The following is a 25,492-nucleotide window of genomic DNA, read 5'->3' as shown; positions in this document are numbered from 1 at the left end:
CAAAAATTACATTGTATTTCAATTATTATTTTACTAAACAAATCCAATTTTAAATCACATCAGTATACGGGCGTATATGAGATATTTTATTGATTATATGACCAATGCTTTTATTATTCAGTTAAATAGCACTTTTGTATGTGGGTGTTTTGTAAATTTATGGCATTCACAAAAAAGCGACGCATATAAATTTCCGACAGGGATAAAATTAAGGAGCACTTTGTATGTACCCATCCATAATTTATATCGTGTCTATCAATTTTGACAGTAAATTAGGAATAAAACTGCCTCTGCCCACTTTTATGACTGTCATTCTGGGGGAAAAATTTTGTGTCAAAATATTTGCAAAAGGTAATGAGGGAAAATTGGTGCACAGAAAAGAGAAAACTTCCATTAAGAATGGATGAAATGTTTCGCGGGGGAAGATGGAAGAGCAGAGAGATTGATAATTAATTAGTGGGTGTAAGTGAGTGATAGGCCAACATATAATCTAATATATAATATATATTTTTTTCCATCTACTTTCAGATGCCGCACTTTTGTTAGCAGTATCAGTCTCAAGTGGCCGAAAGAAGTGGTTTCATCGTTCAGCACATTCTCAATATTTTGGCTCATCATTCGTTAGCATACAGGAAGAAAAGGAAAAGGTGAGCACCGTACTATCCCCTGTATCCGATTTTCTTTTTTTCTTACCACTCATTCAATGGTATTTTCCATAGGAGTGAGAATAAAAAATGGATGTTGTGTGAATAGATATAAAACTTGACCCATTTCACATGGAAACCAAAGTGAAAAGTCTCTTACAAAGTTTGCTTATTCCAAAATGTTACACATAGTTTGTTTCTACGACATGAAGATATAAAATAGTCTTGATATGGAAACTTCTGATTGAATTATATTATTCCTGAGGGTATTTCTTATTTATTTTTATACCATTGAGCAAGAAAAAAAGCTCTCAATTTCCTCTTCATCCCTCTCATATCTTACCATAAATTTAATATTGACCGTCGGAGTATTGCACACCTCGTCAAAATCATAAATCTGTATAGTGGTATAGTACAGGTGGAGCAGGACTTACCAACAATGAACACGAAAATAGCTCCCATTTACTCATTCTAAATTCAATTGGATCTATGCCGCGAATAATATTTCATGAATGAAGCTTTGAATCTACCAGTCAATTCGATGTTATCATTACTCATCAAATAATAAAAATTGATTGAGGCAAATTGGGTCAACAATTTCAGTGAAAAAAAGTATGGGAAAATGTAAGGTAAAAGCTCGTTCTCATACTTGCAGACAAACACTGGGAAATGCTTTATTTTCACTTCACTGGATTTGAAAATCGAAATAAATTGTTCCTCAGGGTTCAAAATTAGCGCTCCTGGCACTCCCATAAATCAAAAGCTTTACTCAAAATCACTACGAAAATTTACTGAGAAAAAAATCAGTAAGTAGTAAATCGGGATTTGTATTCGGTTCTGAAATACAATTGAAATATCTATTGCAAATACATAATACACACTCCTAAACAGTCGCTGATCGAAAAGTGCAGACAAAAACAAATTTTTAAAGAAGAAAGTCTAACACAGTATTTAGTAAAATTTACTTATTATAGAAGGTTTGAGAGTTTATTTCTTAACCAATTTCGTTAAGGCTGTATTTAATTGACCGGTTTTAATATTTGGAATCAGATTTATGATTGGTCCTACATATCCAAAAATCGATAAAATATCAGTAGGAGAGACTAGGTCATAACTAGCTAGCAAATGAAATTTTTCATTTTATATATTAAATATTTACATATTAGGAAGAGATTGATAAATATTTTAATGAATAGAGAAAAAGTCAATTACTCTGAATAAATAGTAATTTGCTCAAAATTCTTTCTAAGGCAAATTGATTAATTCTGGCCCAGTCTCCCCTAATTATTTATTTGATCAAATATTCCTAAGTATTTTTAATAGATATTTTTCCAACCTAGAAGCCATAGGGGAAACTGGGGCACCACCAAACACGGGGTACAACCAAACACTAATTTTTATTTCTAAACTACTTGGACTATCTCGACAATTCCTTTAGTAGACAAGCATCCCTATAGTATCTATGAATTCATATAGGCCTTATCCTCTGAAGTCGAATATCCGATTAAAAAATCGCAGTGTTTGGTAGTACCCCGTGTTTGGTGGTGCCCCAGTTTCCCCTACATTACTTATTTTGGCAAGAGTGGGAAAGATTAAGAAAAACAGACCGATTAGAACGAATAAAGGCTTATTCTTTTTAATATTAAATTAACTTCTTTGACGAGGTGCTCTACTAAACCAACCATTAGTTCGCTATTATGTTTTTTTTGCAAAAATTTCTTTAACCGCTTTAAATATGCATTAACTTACCCACAAAAATTTCAAGAGGTTCGATCGTTTATTTTTTTCAAAAAATCGCGAAAAACAGATCACTGTTAACCTCCTATAGGTTGTTTCAAAAGTTCACGTAAAAGCATATTTAAATAAGCGGTAGAATTTTAAGTGATTGATTGTTTAGTACTATCAATACTAAATGTAAATACTAAATGTGAATCTAATGCTAAGTTTAATTTCGAAATGACAATTTTTTCTTGTCTTGCTAGTCAATTGAAGTTCACGCGTGAGATCATTTTTCAAATTGACATATTCGGAACTTCGCGCAGTGATTAAGTCTTTTGATAAGGTATAAAACAACGCAAATTTATTCCAAAAATGCTAAATGAACTAGGAGCATATCCTCCTTCAAAATCAGTCATTTGCAGTTGATCATTTGAGTTTCAAGGCGGTTTGCAATCCTCGAAGATGAGGTGAAAGCCCGAAATTCGCACCAACACAGAAATGTTGAAAATAATCCAAGTTATTGTTCATGCTGATCCAAATGTGATTAGGCGTAAGATGGCTCATATCACAGACATTTCAAACCAATTTATTATGAAAAAAAAAAACTAGTGGAAAAGTGGTACCGCGCAAATTCAAAATTCAACAAAAAAAACTTTTCCAGCTTTATTTTCTGATCCCCATTTGAACTTATGTATATTACAACCAATTTTACGCATCGTCTTATAAATTTAGATAAGTCTTGGACACTACGATCCTAAATTGATAAAATAATTATTTCAGGAATGTGAAGCTGGGTATTCGTTTTCAAATAAACAAAACTTGAAATGTCGGTTAAGAGGGTTCCAATCTTAACTTTCAGGTTGCTCTTTAATTTATTTTCTTAAACTAGATAAAATAATGAATTTTTAATATTATTACAAACTTTTGGTTCAATTAAACCCATAAATTTATGAAAAAACTGAATTTCAGTTTAAAAAAAAAGCAGTTTCACTAAGCCGAAACATCTGTTCATAAAGTCATTTCGAAAATCAATGTCGAAACTCAAAGATTCGAAATACAAATTCCTTGATCTTCCAGAGTATTCGCTAGATTTGACTTCCAGGGACTTTCGTTTGTCCAGAAACGTAAAGAAATTCCTCCGTGACCAACGGTTAAATCGAAAAAAGAAGCAATAGCAGCCTTAAAAGCATATTTTGCAGAATAGCCGGAAACAGCCTTTCGCAATGGTTAAAGATTATTTGAGGGATAATAATGTAAGCCTTTCTGTGGGCTAACCTACACTGAGAAAAAACGGGGATGCGATTAACTTCATTTCCTCATAACTTTAAAACTTTTTAGGTGTAAAAATATGTATATCAACATTTTTTAATGTTAATTTTACACCTTTTTAAGGGTAAAAATAACATAAAAAAGGGTTACTTTAACCCCTAATACACCTAAAAAGCATAATATTTACACCGATTTCGGATCAATACTGCAGGGTAAAATTAACATTTCCGGAATGTTATTTTAACTTTTTCGGTTTTCTCTCAGTGTACGCGACATGCAATGTTTTCATAATCATTTTAATATTTTTGGAAAACTTTATTGAGTAGTTGTGATAATTGTGATCCATAATGAAGAGAGCGAGGACAAGTACCACAAGCGCAAAGAAAGTGGAAGCCGTCGAGCAATTTCAATACTAAAAGTCGTTGATAATTTTAAAAAATTACATGGACTATAGTGCGACCCAAGTGTCAAATCTGAAACCAAATATGGACTATAACGAGACTCCACTGTATTTCGAAAAAATGGAGCTGGTCCTTACAATTATTTTATTCAGGTCCACAATTGTTTTGTCTGCCCAAATTAGGGTAAAAGGAACACCTATTGACACTTTAAGAACTCGTGTCAGGGTCTATTGACACCCTACTCCTTTCGTTCAGTAATAACCTTCCCCATTTGAGAGCTCTCTCCGGTAGAGGTTTTTCCTTTACCGATTCGAAGGTATATCAGAGAGAATTTACCTAAAAATCCGTTGGAAATTCGAACGTTTAAACCGACGAGTTACACAAAAATGAGCAAGTTCCTAAAAAGGACATCTCTTTGAGTGAAAGTGTAATTAAGACGTTCTGCCGTCCTGAATTTCCACAAAACTACACAAAAATTCACTTTTTGTGAAGTGTCAAGAATATCGAAATTCGACATGCCAGAACAATCAGCGCTAAAGCGGCGAGTACGTGAACTTGCACTTTCGGCTTCCGGTTGATTTTCGAATGGTTTTGGCTTGGCTTTGGAGTGGCTTTGTCTCTTCGAAAGATTATTACTGAACGGAGCCACTCTGTACCAATTGGAATGCGAAATTTGAACACTTATCCTTATTAAAAAAAACGTAGATTCATGAAAAAAACGCCATATTACTTACATTTTATTAAATGTATTAAATAAATTTCAACATTTGGACGAAAGTGTCAATAGGGGTTCCCTGTCAAAGAAGTGTTAATTCAACCCCACTAAATATTAAACCATTAGGGGGTAATTGGAGAACTGAACAGACCACCCATTTCTCACTTCATGAGAGTGAACCATCCACGACGACTGATGCTCCCTCACTGATACTGAGGACAGTTACCTAACAGTAAAGGCCCCAAAAGCAACCCATAAGGATGGTAAGGGTAGAGAATGTCAAAGAAGTGAAGGATTAGGATTAGCGGGAAACTGCCTTCGACTGGGTTGACAAGCGTCGAATAGGCCTTACGCTCTTCCAATTGGTCAAATACGTTGAAGTGATAGAAGATTATTTAGCAAAAAATTGTTTTGGAATTACGCTATGTTTCTTTCATGTATTTCCGCGGACTTATCAGACAACCTGTAGTTCAGAACACGGGCTTAAGCGGTTCAGTTAGAATATTTTAACTGACTTTCCGGAGTTTCTTGTAGGTAGCTAAAAATATTTGGCCTGTCAATATATCGATTAATTTCGCCAAATAATCTGATTGTTTAATGTTTCGGTCTATAATGTCCTTTCAATCCCTCCAAACATGCAACAAGATCTCATCTAAGCTTCATTTAATAACTTGACCGCTATTTAAACCGCTTCGCCAGTATTAATAAATAGGTATTAAAATATGTCCTTCTTCATCGTAAACTTTTATGTAGAGCATTCAGAATAAAGTTTATCAGATAGTGCAAAGTTCCTATACTTTTGAAAGGAAGTGTATCCGGAAAAGTGTGTGAAGAAAAACGAGAATCGAGAGAATAAAATAGTCGTAATGTACATTTTACGACTCTTTCTGTGTCCATATTCAGTGAACGAAATTAGTTTTCCAAGCCGATTTTTCCGCCTCTCTAATTATAAGTGTTGCCGCAATGTTGAGCTTGAAAATTTATTTTAACACTCAACTTATGTGCATAGATAGACAATATTCAACACCAAGGGAAAAACATAAAAAAAGGAAAAAGATTTTGCCATATGTTTCATGTTTTAGGGCACTTTTGGCATGTACCTTTTCACACTTATAGAATATTATATAGGAAAGATCACTCAGAAATTCTGTATTCTGTTTGTATATCTTCTGTATAATAAAACTTTGTCTCTCGAAAAATGTAACGTTCATGCCTTTATAGAGAAATCACCTCTTGTAACATACCCAAGACTTTTGCTCTATATTTATGAGGCTGAACTTTAATACAAAAGTTCTACCTTAGTTTTCTACCAAAAAAAAGTCATTTTTACTAGAAATATTAGTTCGGAAAAGAAGACAAAAAGATGATACTACTAAAATCTTTCATAAACTTTAACTTTTCATGCGCATTAACTTTTCCATTATTCAGTTATTCATCAATTGTAGTCTGAAAGTTTATAAGACTTCTTTTTTGTTCGTCTGATCTTGCATGCATAAATGGGAACAGCAGTAAAGCTATTCGTTGTCTATTCACCATGGGTTTTTTTTTCACTGTCCAGGGGGTGTAGAAAATTTTCGAATTTCATGCTTAATTTCTTTTAAATGGTGAAAACTGAATGAAAGAGAATTTTTTTGACATACAGCGATGATTAACGTCCATACAATTAAAACTTTTTCATTGCTCTTTTCGTAGATTAAAATGAGAGAGTGCTCTATTGATTAGAGGCTAATAAATGCATTTCTTTAGGCAGGGTTATAAAAATCCAGTCTTATAAAATTATCAAATTTAAACAATACGGAAGAGGTGTTTGCTAGAGAAGACAATAAGGTACCCTTTCCCCTTTTATCATAAGTCCAATTCTAAGTCCAATAAATGATTAGGGGAAAGTACTCTCCCTTCGAACGTTCATGCCTTCGAATAATGTGAATTTTCTTTTACTTTTCCTAAGTGGCTTACATATTTCTATTATATATTATATTAGCATATCTTATTATCAATTATTAATAATTATGTGATAATTTTGTGTAAATCTTCTTGGAAAATCAAAGAAAATTCACATTATTCGAAGGTATGAACGTTCGAAAGGAGAGTACTTTCCCCTAAGTTTGAAGTTAACGTTACGTCTTTTTTTACTTACTGCTGACTCTAGCATTAGTCTCTGTCTCCGCTCTTAGAGCGAACACTTCTGTCTGTTTTTTTTTTGTATTTATTTGTAATATTTCCTCAGACATTGAATTTAATTTAATATTTGAATGTTATGACAGTTTAATATTTGTTAAAAAGCACCTGTACTTTGAAAAGTGAAATGAACATCCCTCTTATGAAAGTTTTGCAAAAATCTATAAAAGAAAATGTGGAACTCCGTGTCTGACTGCAAGTATCATGCTGTGAAACTAAAAGAATATTTTCCAAAGTCACATTTTCCCAAAAGATTTGGATTTTATTGTTTCAGCTCTTTTCCACCCGTGTGACCAATAAAAATTTTGCATTATTCCGGGTGGAAAGAATTGAGCTATAAATTGAGCAGAAAGGAATTGTATTTTCTGTAGCAAAATTTCAATCTCCGTCATTTATGAATAGCAGAGCAGTACGATAGAATTGTAAATGTGTTATCATTCAATTAGGCAGTTTAGAATAGCTTTTGATATAAAATCGATTGATGTAATCATGAATTGGGGTAGTGGAGGTGTTGGATTAATAACGCCAAAGTACGACGATGGTTCGTGTAAATCAAATTAGGTGATATTAATAATAATAGAGGTGTGTGAAAGTTGCCTATTTTAATTGAGCAAATGACAGCTGCAAACACCACTGTATTATATTTTATATCAGAGATTATTAATTTTAACGCTGTTCTCCATATTCTGCCCACATAACATTGTTGGAAGCCAGTCCTCCCTTTTGTTGGATCACTGAAGGGGCGAAAGGTCAGCGGGCGTACATGGGAAATTTTATTAGATAAATGACAGGTATTATATTACATTGTCAGTGGTTGGGAAATAGTGTAGAGATTGTATAAATTGAAATTATTATTCAGTATATTCTGACACTTTTTGGGTATTATATATAATATCATACAATAAAGGTGAAACACAAAGAAATTTCACTATTAAAATTGCTTATTCCAATCCCATTAAACACAAAAAAGAGTATTAAAAATTATCATAAAAAAGTCTTACAAGATTACAGAATAGGAATTTAGATAGGTACTATCAATTGTAAATTTTCCTTGAGACTGATCTATTGAGAATACTTACCAGATTTCAAATACTCTACTTTCATCCCATTTTCATTAAAATACTATATTTTTGTTCACAATTAGAATCATTACCAATAATTTGGCACAATAAATTTTAGATTAATTCACCTTTGTGAAATGCATCGTCTTCTGAAGTGCATTCAAACCCTAAGAAAAAAAGGGTGCGATTAGTTTTTTTTTCCTCAGAACTTTAACATTTTTAGGTGTGAAAATACATCAACACTTTTTAATGTTAATTTTACTCCTTTTTAAAGATAAAATTTACATGAAAAAGGGTAACTTTAACCCCTAATATACCTAAAAATGGTAATATTTACACCGATTTTGGATCAATACTGCAGGGTAAAATTAACATTTCCGGAATGTTATTTTAACTTTTTCGGTTTTCTCTCACAGTGAAGGGCAATGAATCAAGTAACAGACACACATGTCCTAGAGTCATGGTTACACTGAGAGAAATTCGAAAAAGTCAAAATAACATTAGGGAAAGTTAATTTTACCCTGCAGAATTGATCCGAAATCGGTGTAAATATTACCCTTTTCAAGTGTATTATGGCTTAAAGTTACCCTTTTTCATGTTAATTTTATCCTTAAAAATGTGTAAAATTAACATAAAAAATGTTGATATATTTTTACACCTAAAAAGTGTTACAGTTATGAAGAAGCAAATTTAATCGCAGAGTCTTTTTTCTCAGTGTATGATATATTTTTTAATAATGGTAATAAACCTCAGTTCATTTTGAAAATAGTAGAAAAACCCAAATTCAAAGGTACCCCAATTCAAAGGCGCCCCACTTAGCTTATCATTAAGGTAAAGTGGCCTCAAGTCGATCGGTTCCTCAATTCAACCGGTAGAGTTATTTATTCACTGAGAAAAAACGGGAGTACGATTAACTTTTTTCCTCATAACTTTAACATTTTTAGGTGTAAAAATATATCAACATTTTTTAATGTAAATTTTATACCTTTTTAAGGATAAAATTAACATGAAGAAGGGTGACTTTAACCCTCAATACACCTAAAAAGCATAATATTTACACCGATTTCGGATCAATACTGCAGGGTATAATAAACATTTCCGGAATGTTTTTTTTTACTTTTTCGGATTTCTCTCACTGTTCAATTTATTTATATTTGCACTAATATTTGGCGTATGATCCAACATTAATAGGACAATTATTCCATAAGTAAATACGAATCAGTGACAATTTTATAGAAATTCACCATCAAATATTCAAATATTAGCCCGCCGGTCGAGTCGAGGAACCGGTCGACTCGGGGGCACTTTACCTTATATCTGTCCAAAATATTTTTTGCATGTTTTTATTAAGCGTTATAACGCCCCATGTTACCCCATATGTCCATGAATTGAAGTCTTGCGGTTCTAATGAAGCCTATCCATATTTTGACATATTTCCCATTTATTTGAGTATTTGTATTTTTGCATACTTTCGAGTTTTGCTTATAATATTTTTTTCCTTTAAATATTCTACACGCCATGAGAAAGTTCCGTAAAATTGAGATTGAAAGTGATTTTTTAAATTGGAAGCAAACCTCAGAAAACCACAAAGTAGTTCTCTGAAAGATTCCTATCTTTGAAAAGATTTTCTCTATCATTAGATACTCTGCCGCCGATACCTCAAGATAATTTAGCGCATTGACTTTTGATTACAATAAATGTAAAATGCATACAAAAGGTGGTAATATTGGCTAAATCTTTTATATTTTCGCTAGAAATGCAGTGGCATGTAATGAATATATTAGTAGCATAATTGGTTTATGAATAAATGATAATAGCTATTCTGGTTTACACTATGAGAAGAAAGGATTCCAACGCTATAGGGTAACGTGTGGTAATTCCGGACACTTTTTAGCACTTTCAAGTATCAAACAGTTTAACGACTCCTCAATTTTTTTTTATTTGTTGATACAAATATTTATGTTCTTTATGCTATCCAGAATAAAATTCTTATCGAAAACTGTTGAAAAATGCATCATTTTTTATACAAAATAGCAAAAAATGTAAAAAAGTAAGAGTGGTATATTTCGGGACAGTTGGGTATTTCGGGACAGACAAAAGTCACTATTATGCAAATAAATTTCACTGAGCCTGATTATTTACCTTTAAGTACAAGTTCTAAACTTCACTCTTTCATAAAAAATTTGTTTAAATTTCACTTATAAAGTGACTCAAATCGAAAAAAAACTAAGCACTGTTTGTGTTGACATCTGCAAAATTGACCACACTGAAGGTTTTGTAAAAAATTAAACGTGACACTCACAATACACGCTTATTTCACTCTTTAAATAAAATAAAATTTCAGAAGTTTTATGTTTATCTGACACGTAAAGAGCTTAATATTTCATATAGAACTTAAAAATAATTAGAAAACAACTATTTATAGGATTTTTTATGTGTCCCAAAATACCCATATTATGTCCCGAAAAGCACCTTGTCCAGAAATAGCACACGGTACCCTATTTTCTTTATAATTTTTTTGTGAGCCTAAAGACTATTAATCTTTATTATGAAGATATTCAATTATTAATGTGTTTCGAAATCATATAAGAAACCGAAATTTTAACATTAATAGCTCTCAATTTTTCAAAGCTTATCTTTTGAACAAAGGGTGAGTGAGACACTTTTAAATGAAACACTTTTAAAACATGCTCTCGGGTTTTTTCTTTCTGGTTTTTAGCTAGAGGGACATTTATAATTCAAAAATTGTACACCTCTTTATTTTAGAAGTTAATTTTTCTGAGAGTACAAAGAAGTGTTTTTGGTTATTATTCGTATCAAATTCTTTGAATATTTAGCCTCGGGGATACGAAGTGGTCTTTTAAGAAATTTTCAACACTTTGTGAAACGCAAATTCCCTAGAACATAATATCGCGACGAAAAAAACGAGTTAAGAGACCGGATTTCTTCCCATGATGAAAGACCAATGGGATGAAAGTTGAGCTGATGAGGAAAGTTTTTGTTGTAAAATCAACTTCTTTTTCTTTTAACAATTTTTCATAATTATCCTTGGCATTATCTGCAAAAGAAAAGGCTGAATGAAAATTATATTATTTGCCCAGGAGGGAATAAGATTAATCACTAATGATATCCTCTTACATTATCCTCTTTCACCTCAAAACAGTATATATAGTTAATACATTCCCATCCCCAAGAGACGGAAGATTAAGTAATTAAACCTTCTCTGTGTAATATTTCATTATCGTTACATTTTTAAACCATTTCCCCTGCTTACAGACACTGAGATTTGAAAGAATCATTATGCCTTCATGTAATACACAAATAGTATGTATTACATCGTTATGAGCCACGATATGGAATTTTTGTAATATTACGGGGAGCACGAATTTGGATCATTTATCAAAAAACATTTCAAAAGGAGCAATTTTCAGCATTGGATTTCCCTGTAGAAGCTTTTCCTGCTTTTTTCCTCGAACGAGAAAGGATACCATGGCGAAATTCCGACAGAGAAGGCAAAAATTAAGTTGCATTAAGCAAAAACAATGACAAAGGAAAATTCGCTGACTGCTCGATGTTATTCTAAATCAGTAAAGTAAAGAATTTTCTTTCAGAACCGTTTTAGCTTTCATTACTACCTTAAAACTAATTTCATTTAATTTCGTAAATTGTCTCAAAACCTGTTATATAAGGATCTAAAGCTAAAAGTACACTGACTGATTTGACTGTTTCAAACTTGATAAGATTTTTGAGGTAGTTTAAAACATTACAAATTATCCGAATTTTGTCCAAATCGGTTCAGAAATAGGTTTGTCAGAAAAGATCGATCCTAAAAACCTGAAATTAAAATACAATGCAGTGCAGAACCGAAAAATTAAACTTAACAATCTTGAGAGTCATTCAAAAGTAACAAGAACAAAAAATATAGATAATCCATATTCAATTGATTCTATACAGATTTTTCTCCCATTAAATTCGAGCAATGAAAAACGAGAAAAAACAAAAAAATCCACCATACTTTATAGAGTTTTCTCACGAAAATTTAATGATTTTATGACTGACCTCAGCAACACGTACACGTATTCACATGTGGGCTGTAATGCTAAAGCTCTTTTCCCCAATGAGAAATTGACTTTCACTCCCTGGCACAGCCATAAATCCTCCACTAGTGCATGCTTCTAAATGAGAAAAGTCGATTTGTGGGAGTCATAAATAATAATTTGCATATTTGCATTTCAATGGGGCGAAACTCTCTGAAGTTTTCGCAGATTCCACCTAGTTATGATTTTGCCCAAAAAAGACACGCAAAAGTGAATAGAGATGATACAGATATAAATTATTTCCTGCTGCATATTCATTTTCATATTTTGCACTTTATACTCGATCAGGAAACACTGAAGAAAAGTAATTTGTGCAAAATTCTACTGAAAAGACAAATACTTCGACAGACGGAAAATTTCAAAGAGCAATTTATTAGAAATGCTAAAGTTTCTATCTAAAACAGAGGTGAGAAAGAACCGTTTCAAACCGAACAAACGTCAAATGAAAATTGTATGTCAATGGTCAAAATGCTACCTGGACAGACTTATTTTCACATTTATTTGCTTTCAATTCAAACAGGTTTCGCTGACCTCTGACCTAAAAAGTCAAAATTTTTATTCTAGATTTTCAATTTATTATGTTTTATTCCCTTAATCAATAAATAATTAAAGATCATTTTCATAAAATATTTTAGGACAAACTATCGTGTTCTCTTGCCGGCTAAATCTCTATATCCTTTCTAACTCTAACCAATGATAGAATGTAATTTAAGTAGAATATTAAGTATACGAAAAAAAATTTCTCGTAAAATTGTTCCTAATTAGGGGAAGTGTGCCAAATTTCGGCCAGCTTCTAATTTTGGCCACTTTGAGTGTAATTTCGGCCATGAAAATAAATTAATTAAAATTATGTATGTAATCTTCGAATAGTCAATGAATTCATTTTGCTTTTAAATATTTATTCATTTTAGGATGTATTAACACAAAAATCGTTAAATTTTAGGTATAATTTGAATTTAAATTGCGTTGTAAAAACTCTGTGTGGATCAGTCTTGTGATTTGTGGTGAAGTGCAGAAGGTTTTCCTTCGGTGTTTTTCATGAAAATTGATTAATTTCATTACAGATTGTTTCTGTTTATGCTAATAGTATATCAATCTTTAAATTTCGGATAAAATTTCCCAGCTGGATCCTGTATTTCGCATAAAAAAAGTATATACTTTGTGAGCGTCTCTCCGGTGAGGTAGTGTTGCCTATTCCGGCAACATCTTTTGCTTTCCTAAATTTCTTATTCATTTCATGTTTTTTTTTTTTCAATTTCTGAGTTCTACAATGTCCAGAGAAAAAAAACCATCGCTTCTATGAAAATTATGATGTGGAAAAGGCCTTGGAAGAGTTCAGGAAGGGCAAATTGCTACGGAAATCTGCGCGTAAATTTGAGATGCTACTTTTCAGGTCTTCAGGACAAGTTACACGGAAGATCTCAGAGCTTGTGGGTCATATAAACGTATTAAACTATATATTAAACTCTCTCCGTTTGACGTTTTGAAATTTACTATGCGTTGCGTTACAAAAGTGGACAGAAAAAAGGTGGCCGGAATTTCACTCAAAGTGGCCGGAATACTACCCAAAGCAATGCCCATATTTTTATTGTTTTTTTCAATATTTTAGGAAGTGATTTAAAGAAAATAAAGATGATAAACTAGTTTTCAAGGTTCCACACAGCCCTCCCGAAAAGGAAGTAACAAAAAATATCAATATGAATTAAAATTATTGCATTTCAAACTTAGGACTTTGGTACTTATATGCAACTATGCCGAAATTTGGCACACTTACCCTATTTGTAAATGCCACTGGGGACATACGTAATGCTCAAAAATTGAACTACTGAGAGCAAATGGCTCTCAGTAGCTCACAAAGAAATGCTTTCATCAAAAATATTTAAACGTCAATTGATCGTCATATATTTTCATGGATTAAATCGCTATTTGGAAATTACAGAGGAATAATTCGTTCTCTCTTTGTAATTTTGAGATTTTGATGTTACTTAGAAAAAGTATTAAAAAAGTTTTCAGATATTATAAATCACTAATTTTCGAAATTTTACAAAGGTTTATTTGCTTGCGTGATACGTTTGAAGTGAAGGAATACAAAATATATTTAATTTTAAATATTAGGGGAAAGTGCCCATGCTTGATACCATTGGAAGCTTCGTAATAACTAAATTTTCTATGTTATGTGACTCATCGAAATCATATTTTAAAAACTATGGGAAAGTGGCCAGTTTTTAAAATATATTGCGGAGTCACGTTTAATGAGAAACATAGGAAAAATTTAGTCATTACGAAACTTCCAATGGTATCAAGCATGAGCACTTTCCCCTAGTATTTTTGCGAATTAGAATCTTAACTCATTACAAGTATGAGTAGCTCTCAATTTTTATTCTAAAAATATTTTCTCATCATTTAGAACTAAATGGAATCAACTTTGTCCTTTTCTAAAAGCTCTATAAAAAGAGTATTTCTTATTCAGTTATTCCCTTCATTATAATTTTTGTATAAAATGGGTTAAATGTCAGAGCGATTGTTGTAGCATTCAAGCGTCCTGGATTCATATCATATAGGTTACCAGATATTTTACTGATATTAAAGGAGAAGAACAAATATGTATGTTCAGAAATTTCGCTTACGAGTGAGCTTAATTCTTTTAAATTATGTTGTGTTACATAATAGTTTATTATCTAGTCCTAAAATTATTTTACATATTTCAGTTAAATCCTTGTGAATTTATCTTTAAAAGAAGCTATAGTAAATTACCATTGTTTACTTAAATTTATTTAAAGCAAGAAATGGCCAAGTGAACAGTAGCTCTTAGAGGAATTGATTAAAATTGTACAAGACTGAATATCTAAAAAGATCAATTAAAAGTCAGAAGCAATAAATTTAAATGAGTTTTCTCCATCACTAAATTTCCAATGAGAGTTCAGCTACTTAGCAGCTCGTCCCTTTTGAATTTTTTACTGAGTGGAAAAAGCTACTTTTTGCAATTCATCGAGAATTCATTTGAAAATTTATCAAAGTGATTCCAAATTCAAATTGATTCAGGGTTGCAAAATATTGAAATGATATGTTCTACAAACACGAAAAAAAAATGCAAAGTCACGCAAATTTTTCATATTGCAGGATGGGGCTGGTTAGAAAATTACGAAAATTGATTTAGTTACATGATTTCCTAGAATTTATCCACTTTTGGTATTTAAATGAGCTCTAAATTTCAAAGTCATTATATCATTATGTAATTGATCTTATGCCTTTAGAGTGAAATTTTAATCCAATCTTCTCACCTTTATCAAAGATAACAAAGAGCTTTTGTCAATTTTCCTGGAAATCTTTCTAAATTAAATAAAGCAAATTTTGCAACATTAAGAAAAGTTTGAGTAGAAAACATAAATGAAATTGGGATCTCTTGAAGCTGATAACCCTGGACGAATTTTCCACTCAATCCTTTATTCTTTAATGTGAATTATTGAAAAGGACTCCTACGCAAGGTTAAAATTAATCATGGTAATTTTTTCTTGCGCCAAATGTAATAAAAAAAATCTTTTATGCATAAATCAATGACATACAATGAGACTTTCCCTTTTATGCTTTGGGCTAACATTCGCATTTACTGCTTTTGTGATAATGGGATTTAGTTAACCGTCTCAGATTGATCTAAGATTCCTTGATATTACAATTTTAGTATCCTCTAATCGTTCCAATTATAAAATGACAAAGCCCCTAAAATAATTACATAAGATTTCCGATTAAAAAAAAAATTAAAAATAAATAAATAATAAATCTCGATTAAAAGCTGTTTTACGTTGTTGAAACAAAAAGTAATAAATAATTTATAAAGAAATGTAAAAAATAAATAAAAAGGCATGTATGAAAATTACTCTTGAATTTATTGAGTTATTTTATGTAATGTTTACCTTTCTAAAACAGTGATTATATACCTAAAAGAAACTAGCAAACTATTTGATGGATATAATATTTAAAACTTTTATTTTTTGGATTTTCTTACCTATTCTGGCAAATATTTTAACATTATACACATGTTATTATATATTTAACAATTGGGGTCATTCACAATAACTAAAATCCTTAGATAATTAAAAGCATGATTCATCTAAAATACTTCATTAAATTAAAAATAAGCTTTTCTCCAAATTTTCAATGTTCATTTATAATGAGTTTTTTCTGTGATTAATCTAAAAAAAAAGTTACAAATTTCAATTTTAGTTTAATTATGTTGAAACTTGTTGCAATTAATTTTAAAATACAAAAGAAATTAACTAAGCATAATTGAGGAAAAAATTTAATATTTTAAAATAAAATAGCGCTATTACAGAACTTTATTGAATCTTTGTTAAATCGCGGTTAAAAGATTTAGAATTTGGATTTTTTTCAGAACGCATAGCTTGCTCGAAAAGTTTAGAATGTGATAAATAATTTTATTAAAAAAAAAACACATAGGGAAATTGTACCAAACTTCGACCTGCTTGCAATTTCGGACACTTCTTCTGTTCCTCAAAATAATTTAGATTACACAATAAAATAATACAGTTATAATAACAATAATATTATTATTATATTTTAGAAATTATTAGTTCAGTATTTTAGTATATTAGCCTTATTGATACCGTTCAAAAATGCTGTCAAACTTATAAACCCATAAAGTAATTTTTAAGCTTTGATTAAATTTGTATTATAAACCGGATTTACTACAACAGAATCACATTTTCTCATAGGCTAAACCAAGCTTATCACTGGTTTCTCTTTCAGATTGTGTCTCTCTGATGGTGTCGTGAGGAAGTGCTCTTTTCACCCCAGCTTGACCCCATGTAAATATTTGGCAAGGGAGCGAATACCGCTGAAAAGGAAATGTTTAACTGTACACGCCAACATTTGCCAGTGATTCCTGTGTGATGTCATACTCATTACGATATTGCGTCAGTTTCGTCGAAAAAGCCCCACCAGCAACATTCCTCACAGTGGACATATTTTTGGATCAACATCGACTTGTGCCACGAATTGAGGGTTCGTGGAACTTTGGGGAAATTGTGTAGATATACTTGTGTGATAGTGTTTGTGAAACTTCCGCAGCGAGGAATTTTGCTTTTCCGCGCCAAAAAGGAAGCCAGAGATGTGAATCCATCCCGCCCACGGATTCAAAAGTCGAATGATTAAGGAGTTGGGGGCTTTAAACTGGTGTGAGAAATGTGTCGGTGGACGTGGACTAAAAGTGTGAATACCACCTTGAAGGTGATGAAGACATAAATGTGCAATTTTCAATCACAAGACAAGATCACTAGTGTGTTCCCACAACGAGCACCCACCTGCTCTTGGTGAACGGTAATCCGCCCGTCGAAGTGTGACGTGTGCAAGAGAAAAGTTTAGGGGAATGGGGGCTTAATTTGGGCACCCTCAGATTCCCATCCTGTAAATTCACCTGCATGGATTCCACATCGACTCCCGCACTCTTAGATGATATACTGACCACAACTGCACCATTGCTGGCCACAAATTCAACCTCAGCCTCTACAATTGCCAGTCTCGAAGCACCCCTGCTGCCCGGAAGCACCAACGCCGCCCTCCTTGACGCAGTCACCACCATCTCGCCCAACGGCACTTCCCTCTCGGAGAACAACGCTTCACCAATCGCATCCATCTTCGTCAGCGTCGTGCTGCTGATCGTTATTCTGGGCACCATTATCGGCAACATCCTGGTAAGTTTTACTTTTCAATAATGCGAACCATTGCTGCTACTTGCTGCTACTTGCTGCTACTTGCTGCTATCAGACAATCTCTTTAGTTCAAAGGTCTCTAGTTTCTCATCAAAGAAACATAGAACACATTTCTTAATAATAATTATTTTGAGCGCTTATTCTGATATAAAATTGACAGCCTAGATAAAGTCTAACTAAATATCAAATTTGCAAGGGCTTTATAAGTATTAGATACATAGTTACTTACCTATCGACGGAAATGCATCAGAAGCGCAACATTCAACGAATATACAAACCCTTTGTATATTGCGTCCACCGCCGTCTTAACTTTTATATCCAACGTTCAATACAAAATAGCGAAAAAACTCCTTGATAGGTTGAATATGGCAAGGAACATCTAAAAGTTATTTAACTGGATTTGTTATTCGTTTCACAGATGTCTTTTGCCTTAATTAAATAACTTAAAATAGGATCACTTACTCATAACCCGGGTCATTCCTTAATATGATTTCACTACAGAAATGTTTTTGTATTCATTACTAATATCCTACTCTAACGCCCTAGACAGACTTAGGGCCTTGACAGACCTGAGGATTAGCCGAGAGACGGTTTCGGGTAATTATATTAGAAATAATGGTTAAACTACATTTCCCTCATTTTCCAGTAATAGTCGTCTCTCGGTTTAAGTCGTAAGTGCGACTAGGGCATTACGGCTTCAGCCGAGAAACGACTTTTAGTGTAAAACTAATGGGAATGTAGTGTAATAATTGTCTCTCGCCTTAGTAGGAGTGGCCAGGGCATAAGGCAATACTATGAATCTGGTTTAATCTTACACAGGTCGTGCCTTAGGAGCAGACCTAGATAGGTCTTTCTAAGATGGTTTTCCTTTCTTTGTGTTGAATTTACCATCACAGGTGTCATTATTTTACTGGGAAAAACAATTAAGATTTTCAGATTCCCTTAACCTTCCAACGTCTGTTTCTTTAATATGCAAAAAAAAAGTAGTGACACAGGGTAAGTGTGCCAAATTTCGGCATAGTTGCATGCAAGCCTCAGAGTCTCAAGTTTGATATGTAATATTTTAAATACAAATTGATTTTTTTTTATTCTTTCTTCTGAAAGAGTGTTGCTTGGAACCTTGTAAAGAGTTTACTGTCTTTATTTACTCTAAAATCACACTCAATACATTCTAAAAAGAATAAAAATATAGACATAGCTTTGGTGCCCTATTTCGGCCACCTTAATTCTCAGTTCCTTGCCATTCGGGAATTTTTCCAATATATTTTTCACGTCATCTCGTTTGTCGAAGCTATATTTTTTTGTTATTCTTTTGCATTGTATAATCTCTAGAGTACGTAAAATCTAAAAGTTCATGGAAATTCGAGGAACAAAAAAGGTGGCCGAAATTGCAAGCTGGCCGGAATTTGGCACACTTATCCTATATATTTTTTCTAATCTAATTATGATTTAATGAACTCAAAAACATCATCCGTTCTTTATTATCTCTTTTAGTTTAGGTGCAAAATGCGTTAATATAAAAAATTGTTGAACATTTTTTCGGTCATAAAATTCACATTTTATTTTTTTTCAATTTTCTAAATTAAAATTTACAAAGTAGAACGACATATCTTTGAGTAAAAAATAAATTTATTTTACTCAGATTACTTTAAACCGGTATTTTTCTTGAATTTGGAAATGTGATTTTTTTGTATAAAAATTTTTCCCACTTTTTCTCTGACCTGTCACACAAAACTGAGGATACCAACTAAACGAAGAGTCAAAATTAGTTCAAACCTGCAGAAGATGTCAGTAAGACTATGACCGAGGACACTATAGCAATTTCAAATCTATAAAACTATTATTGTCGCAGAAAATGCGATTTTTGTAATGCTGCTCTGGATTGACTCCGAAAAGTTAGAGGGTTAAATAAGGACCTCTGAATGAAATTACAATGAACTTAAGTTAAATATTTACACCCTCAGACCTTGATACCGTATCTTAGGTCTGATTATTTCTCAGTCACATGATAGAAGAGTGGAAAAATAATTATGAAACCTTGTGATATAGGCAGTAAAACGGTCTAAAATCTATGAAACTGTACCCTAAATAAATTTCCTACTCTGAAAAAAAAATGTTTTGTCAAATTAACAAGACGAGTTTGTAAAAAGGATGTTCTTCCATACAGAATATGGAAAAGTTTTGTCAAATCGGCGGCCAACTGAATCTTGTTAAAAATTTGTCAAAAGGGTGTTTTCGATATAAAATGCAAGAAAAAGTTTTGTCAAATTGATAAATAACATCCTTTTGACAAAATTTCAACAAAATCTATTTGTCCGTTTAACAAAACATTTTTTTTTTTCAGAGTATACTAAATCTTAATCTTAAAACCATGTATAGTCAAAGCAACCCTATAAATTGACGGTATACCAGTACAACTTTAATTTAACGTATAAAAATTAGACAGATGATACCTTTACATCTCTTCTTTCTGGATTGATATAGGGAACCACCAATTGCTTATCTTAGCTTTCTAAATTAAAGTTATTTCACAACTGATCAAGTAAAAACTACACTCTTTCAAATAGGTATGCATAGCGGTGGTGAAGGTACGAAAGTTGCGCCGTCCATGCAACTATCTGCTTGTATCTCTGGCCGTATCGGATCTGTGCGTGGCCCTACTGGTCATGCCAACGGCCCTCATATACGAGGTGGTGGAAGACTGGCCCTTCGGCACCTTCTTTTGCGACATGTGGGTGTCCTTCGACGTACTCTCGTGCGCCGCCTCCATACTCAATCTATGCGCCATCTCCGTGGACCGGTACTGGGCCATCACGAAACCCCTGGAGTACGGAGTGAAGCGGACCCCACGTCGTATGCTCTTGTGTGTAGCTCTGGTGTGGCTGGGGGCAGCCTGCATCTCGTTGCCACCGCTGCTGATCCTCGGGAACGAGCACGAAACGGAAACGGGAGAGCCCCAGTGTGCTGTTTGTCAGAACTTTGGCTACCAGATATACGCAACTCTTGGCTCCTTCTACATCCCGCTCTCGGTGATGTTGTTTGTGTACTATCGAATCTTCCGGGCGGCACGGCGAATAGTGCTGGACGAGAAGCGTGCTCAGACACACCTCGAGAAGGCCCTCAATGGGGGCACTCAGGAGAAACCGAAAGAGGCAGTAGGGGCGACTGCACTTATCGGATCACCACATCAGAAAAAACTGCGCTTCCAGTTGGCCAAGGAGCGCAAAGCGTCCACAACATTGGGCATCATAATGTCTGCCTTCACCGTCTGTTGGCTGCCATTTTTCATTCTCGCCCTCGTAAGACCCTTCCTGGACGACAATCACCCCGTGCCCAAGACTCTCTCGTCGCTCTTCCTCTGGCTCGGCTATGCAAATTCACTGTTCAATCCCATCATCTATGCCACCCTCAATCGCGACTTCCGGAAACCCTTCCAGGAGATCCTGTACTTCCGCTGTTCCAGCCTCAATGTTATGATGCGAGAGGAATATTACCACAGCCAATATGGCGAACCAGCCTCCCAACGCGTAGTGCTGGGTGGCGAGGGTCAGAATGCGCGCGAGAGCTTTCTCTGAAATCAGGAGCCATGGTCCTGCCTCCTGCAGCAGGATCACACCTTCTAGGCCGGCCGTGCTATGTTTGTGTGTGAAACTATAGTAAAAAAATGTGACCCACAGCACCATTTGCAGGCCCCACATTACTCTCGAACTCCAGTGAATCCCAAGTCAAGGAATAGCACAGCGCGTATAACAGTTCCATACGAAGGAAAATTATAAATCTAGGATCATGTATATGGGTTGACATTTGCCACTAGTCACAAATGGGAGAGGTGAATATTGTTGTCAAGAAGACGTTGCAACAAAGGAATTATTACATCAAACATTTATAATCCGATTTAACGGAAGGAACGTATAACAAGTTTAGTTTGTTCTTCAAAAATTCCTCGGCGCTAGTATCGTTTTGTCAACGGAACAAGAAATGCATGGCGTAATGTCACTTTTTGATAACAATATTTGCCTTTTTTATTTTCGATTATATGCTACTGTTATAATGTATGTGATACCTAGTTAACGCGCACATTCATTGTAGTTTGAAAGTTCCATCTTAAAAACAACAATGAACCTTCTGAAAAGCAATGCGTCGTTAAAAACTAAATTTCAAAAATTTTTCTTCCAATACTTTTTTCGAATTTGAATATAAAAGAAAAAACTGTTATACTTCGCACTGCTTGTCCACGTGCTATTTTGAGTGCTGGGAAAGCCTCAAAGTTAGAGCAGGTGACGGCAAACCCTTATTTGTATAGTTTTGTTATACCAACTTTATTTCAAAGACTTGTGATTTTCGTAAAGATTTTTTACAAAAAACAAAAAAAAAAACTACACAAAAATGTTCTAAGTAAGGATATATTTTTACGCAAGATCGTGCAAATGAGACCAAATATGTTTCTATGAAAAAAAAAAACACAACACACTGAATTTATTTGAATGTAGTGAAGAATAGTTACAATTATGTGGATTTGATGTTGTGCATAATGAAGTGTGATGAGATTCTGGGTAACATTATAGGTCCCAATGGTGAGAACCCTACTTTAAATTGATAGAAAAAAGTGGTAATGTATTGTATAATTACAAAATTCATAAGTGTACATATAAACAGTGAAAGAAAATCAATTTAATATTATAATGTCCTCTAGTGAATAAAAAAGAAACACCATTATATTCCTCTCTTGGTAGCAATTCAATGGACACATCATTTCATAAGTAATAGAGGAATTTACAGTGCGATGTGCAGAGAAAATATAGAATCATCACAAAAACACATACATATATATTTTTTGTTATACTGAGGGATGAAGAATCATTAACTAATTATAAATGCTGTTTTGGTCATTTTACAATTATTTCTCTATTTCAATTAATAATTTGCTGACCAAAATTCATTTGTCACATTTAATATTCATGAGAGAAATATATTTATTCTGCAACTCATGAAAATTATATCTCTTACTTTTATATCATTTCAATCTTCCCATACTCTATTTAATTTAATGCATGTAATCTTGCGACAGTTCAATTTTAATTGAAACATGCAAAATTTATTGTAAATACCTGATTAATTATTTATCAAGTTTGAATATTCAAAATGGCCTATAGTTAGTATGAACGTTAAAGCAATTACTTCAACCACAGATTATTTTAATACACAGTATCGTGCAAAAGTGCTAATGATGGTATGGATTTTCTAACATTTTAATCAAAATTTGTTTATTATTTCATATTTTGAAACATCCATTCAGTAGAGTTTAATTATTTTGGTATTCAATTGTGCTTTTACGGGTAATAGACAAAAGCTATTGTTTCGCTAATAATATATTTTGACAATTTACCAGGCATTATGGCACACTTACTAATGCTCTTGTTTCATAGACATGTTTTCGAAATTATGTATATGAATTTTAGATTTTACCGAACTTCGTTTCGTTCATTCGCCTTTAAAACTTAAAAATATGTTTGAAAGACAAGAAAAAATTGTGTTGCTCAATATCTTAAGCGAAATAAAATTTGTTTATACACTCTTTATTTTTATAGTATTTTGTTTGTCATCTTTATTCTCGCACCCCTTTCTATATAATTGATACGGAGATAGGGAATCGTATATACGCAGCCCTTGACTTTCTTTTATTAAAACAATACGCTCTATTTCCAATATCAAGATGATTGAGAGTAAAAATGACAGATGAAAATCTAGTCTTTTTTTTATTTCTCAAGTGCTTGACAGCTGTCATCCGGATATCAGAAAACTAAGTGTACACCGTAGGTTTGGGTGACTTTGCCACCATGCTCTTCGTAATCCTTTCTTAATTCTAGCACTTAAGGATGGTCTTTACCAGTCGGACACGGTAGATAGAATCAGTAAATACCGTAAAGATCATCCTTAAGTACTAGAATCATCAAGAAGAAACATCAAGGTGCCAAATTACCTGTATGTACGGTACAATATTTAAGATACAAACCTCAATTCTAGCTTTTATAGCTTAGACTTATGGCCTCTACTCTTAGAAAAACTTCTGACCGGATTGAAGCAAATTCCCTATCTACGTTGTGTAGGAAAAACGGTCAATTGGATAACAATTTTTCTTATCTAGTGTGTAGAGGCCATTTGAATCACCTTAATCAAACAAGTTACTTAGAAGATTGTACTAAACATACTAAGTTATGTGGAGTAGGTGGAATAAGTACTTTTCGCGATAACTTTGTAAATATTTAAATGTTTTTGAGATTAAAATGTATTTTTCTCAATTTTGGTGTACAGATACGAAACAGTATTTTTCTTTATACGTAACAGGCCATACAATAAGTCCATATGATGAGAAAGAAATAAGTATTTTTGATAAAATTCAATTTTAGTTAACAAGAGAAGGCCAATAAAAGTCGATATACCGTCCTCTATTATTATTCAGTTTTTCATCTCATTCAAAAATGAGTTTTTCGAAAATGGTTCAAAATAGACCATCAGATTTTAGTTCGTCACTTAAGTAAAATTACTAATTGTTGAACCATCTCTTCAGGCACAACTCCCTTATGTTTTAGTCTTCCAAATATTCCGGCTAAAGGACTATAGATCAAACTCAATTTTAAGCAATTTTGCTTCACTTTTTGTTTTTCGTTTTTGGTTCAAACGTTCAGAGTGAGCGAACTTATAAAATAACCATAAGGAATTCAAGAATGTTTATATACCCCACTGAAAAACATGCCTTTTCTCAATTTTGTACATTTCAGCATAACTGACCACTTGTTTTCAAAGTGAAGTTTAATTAATTAACCCGTATTAACACTAAACCTACAGACTGTTTTTCGATCAAATGACAAATCGCGGTAGAGTAGGCATTTTTAACAAATTTGTCTTAGAAAAGAAGAAGAAATTAAAATTTCAATACTGAAAAATATATTTATATGCATATTTTAAAAAATTCATAAAGTTTGATAGTGACATTGTATCGTTTAAATATATGTTAATTTTAAACCGGTCAATTTGACCGGGTCTTGGTAGGTTTAGTGTTAAGATTAAATCGTTAGAATATTAGAACAGACCATAATTCTCGTATTGTTTATTGATACTGATTTATTAATGTCTTGAATTGTTTATTTTATTTTAGGTCGAAAAAAGAGCCAAATCCACCCTTAAAAAATATATCAATTAAGGGATTTTTTTAATGTTTATTGAAAAACTGAGATAAATAAAAAAAATCTTTCCCGAAAGCAATTCGTATATCAATTACGCTGAAATAACTATTCAAAATCCCCAAATTTACGTGTAATATTAGAGGAAACTGGGACAAAATTAGTCATGATGGTAATAGATATTGGGATGTTATAATTTGTCCTTAAGAGGAATTTTGAGGAAACCATAATTTTATCGAAATAAACACATCCCTTCCTAATTCTTCAAAATATTTTTTAAACCTCGTCGTCAGTAATCTGCTCATCAATCGACTTTCTGTATATTTTTTCTGGTTTTTTTTTAATGAACAAAAAATAAAAAGTTATTATTATTATCAAGTGTCGAAAAATTACTTTTTAAAAATTATTCTTTGGTTTTATTTTACGATATTTGAAATAATTTTTTTAATTAGAAACTTATCAAAATTTAGGGTTAGGCAGAATGACATTGACAGTAAAATG

General features: G+C 32.8%; 1 protein-coding gene across 1 annotated transcript; it reads left to right on the top strand.

Moving 5' to 3' along the window:
• Positions 1–527: 527 nt before the first annotated feature.
• On the top strand, positions 528–24,732 carry LOC129799624 (5-hydroxytryptamine receptor 1). Its single transcript, XM_055843687.1, has 3 exons — positions 528–647; positions 16,849–17,792; positions 20,378–24,732. The coding sequence occupies exons 2-3, from the start codon at positions 17,520–17,522 to the stop codon at positions 21,383–21,385; spliced, it is 1,281 nt and encodes a 426-aa protein (XP_055699662.1). The 5' UTR covers positions 528–647; positions 16,849–17,519; the 3' UTR covers positions 21,386–24,732.
• Positions 24,733–25,492: the final 760 nt, after the last annotated feature.

Source organism: Phlebotomus papatasi, chromosome 1 (assembly GCF_024763615.1).
Source record: "Phlebotomus papatasi isolate M1 chromosome 1, Ppap_2.1, whole genome shotgun sequence".
In the NCBI taxonomy this organism is placed as follows: Eukaryota; Metazoa; Arthropoda; class Insecta; order Diptera; family Psychodidae; genus Phlebotomus; species Phlebotomus papatasi.
This window is presented reverse-complemented; position numbering and strand designations above follow the sequence as displayed.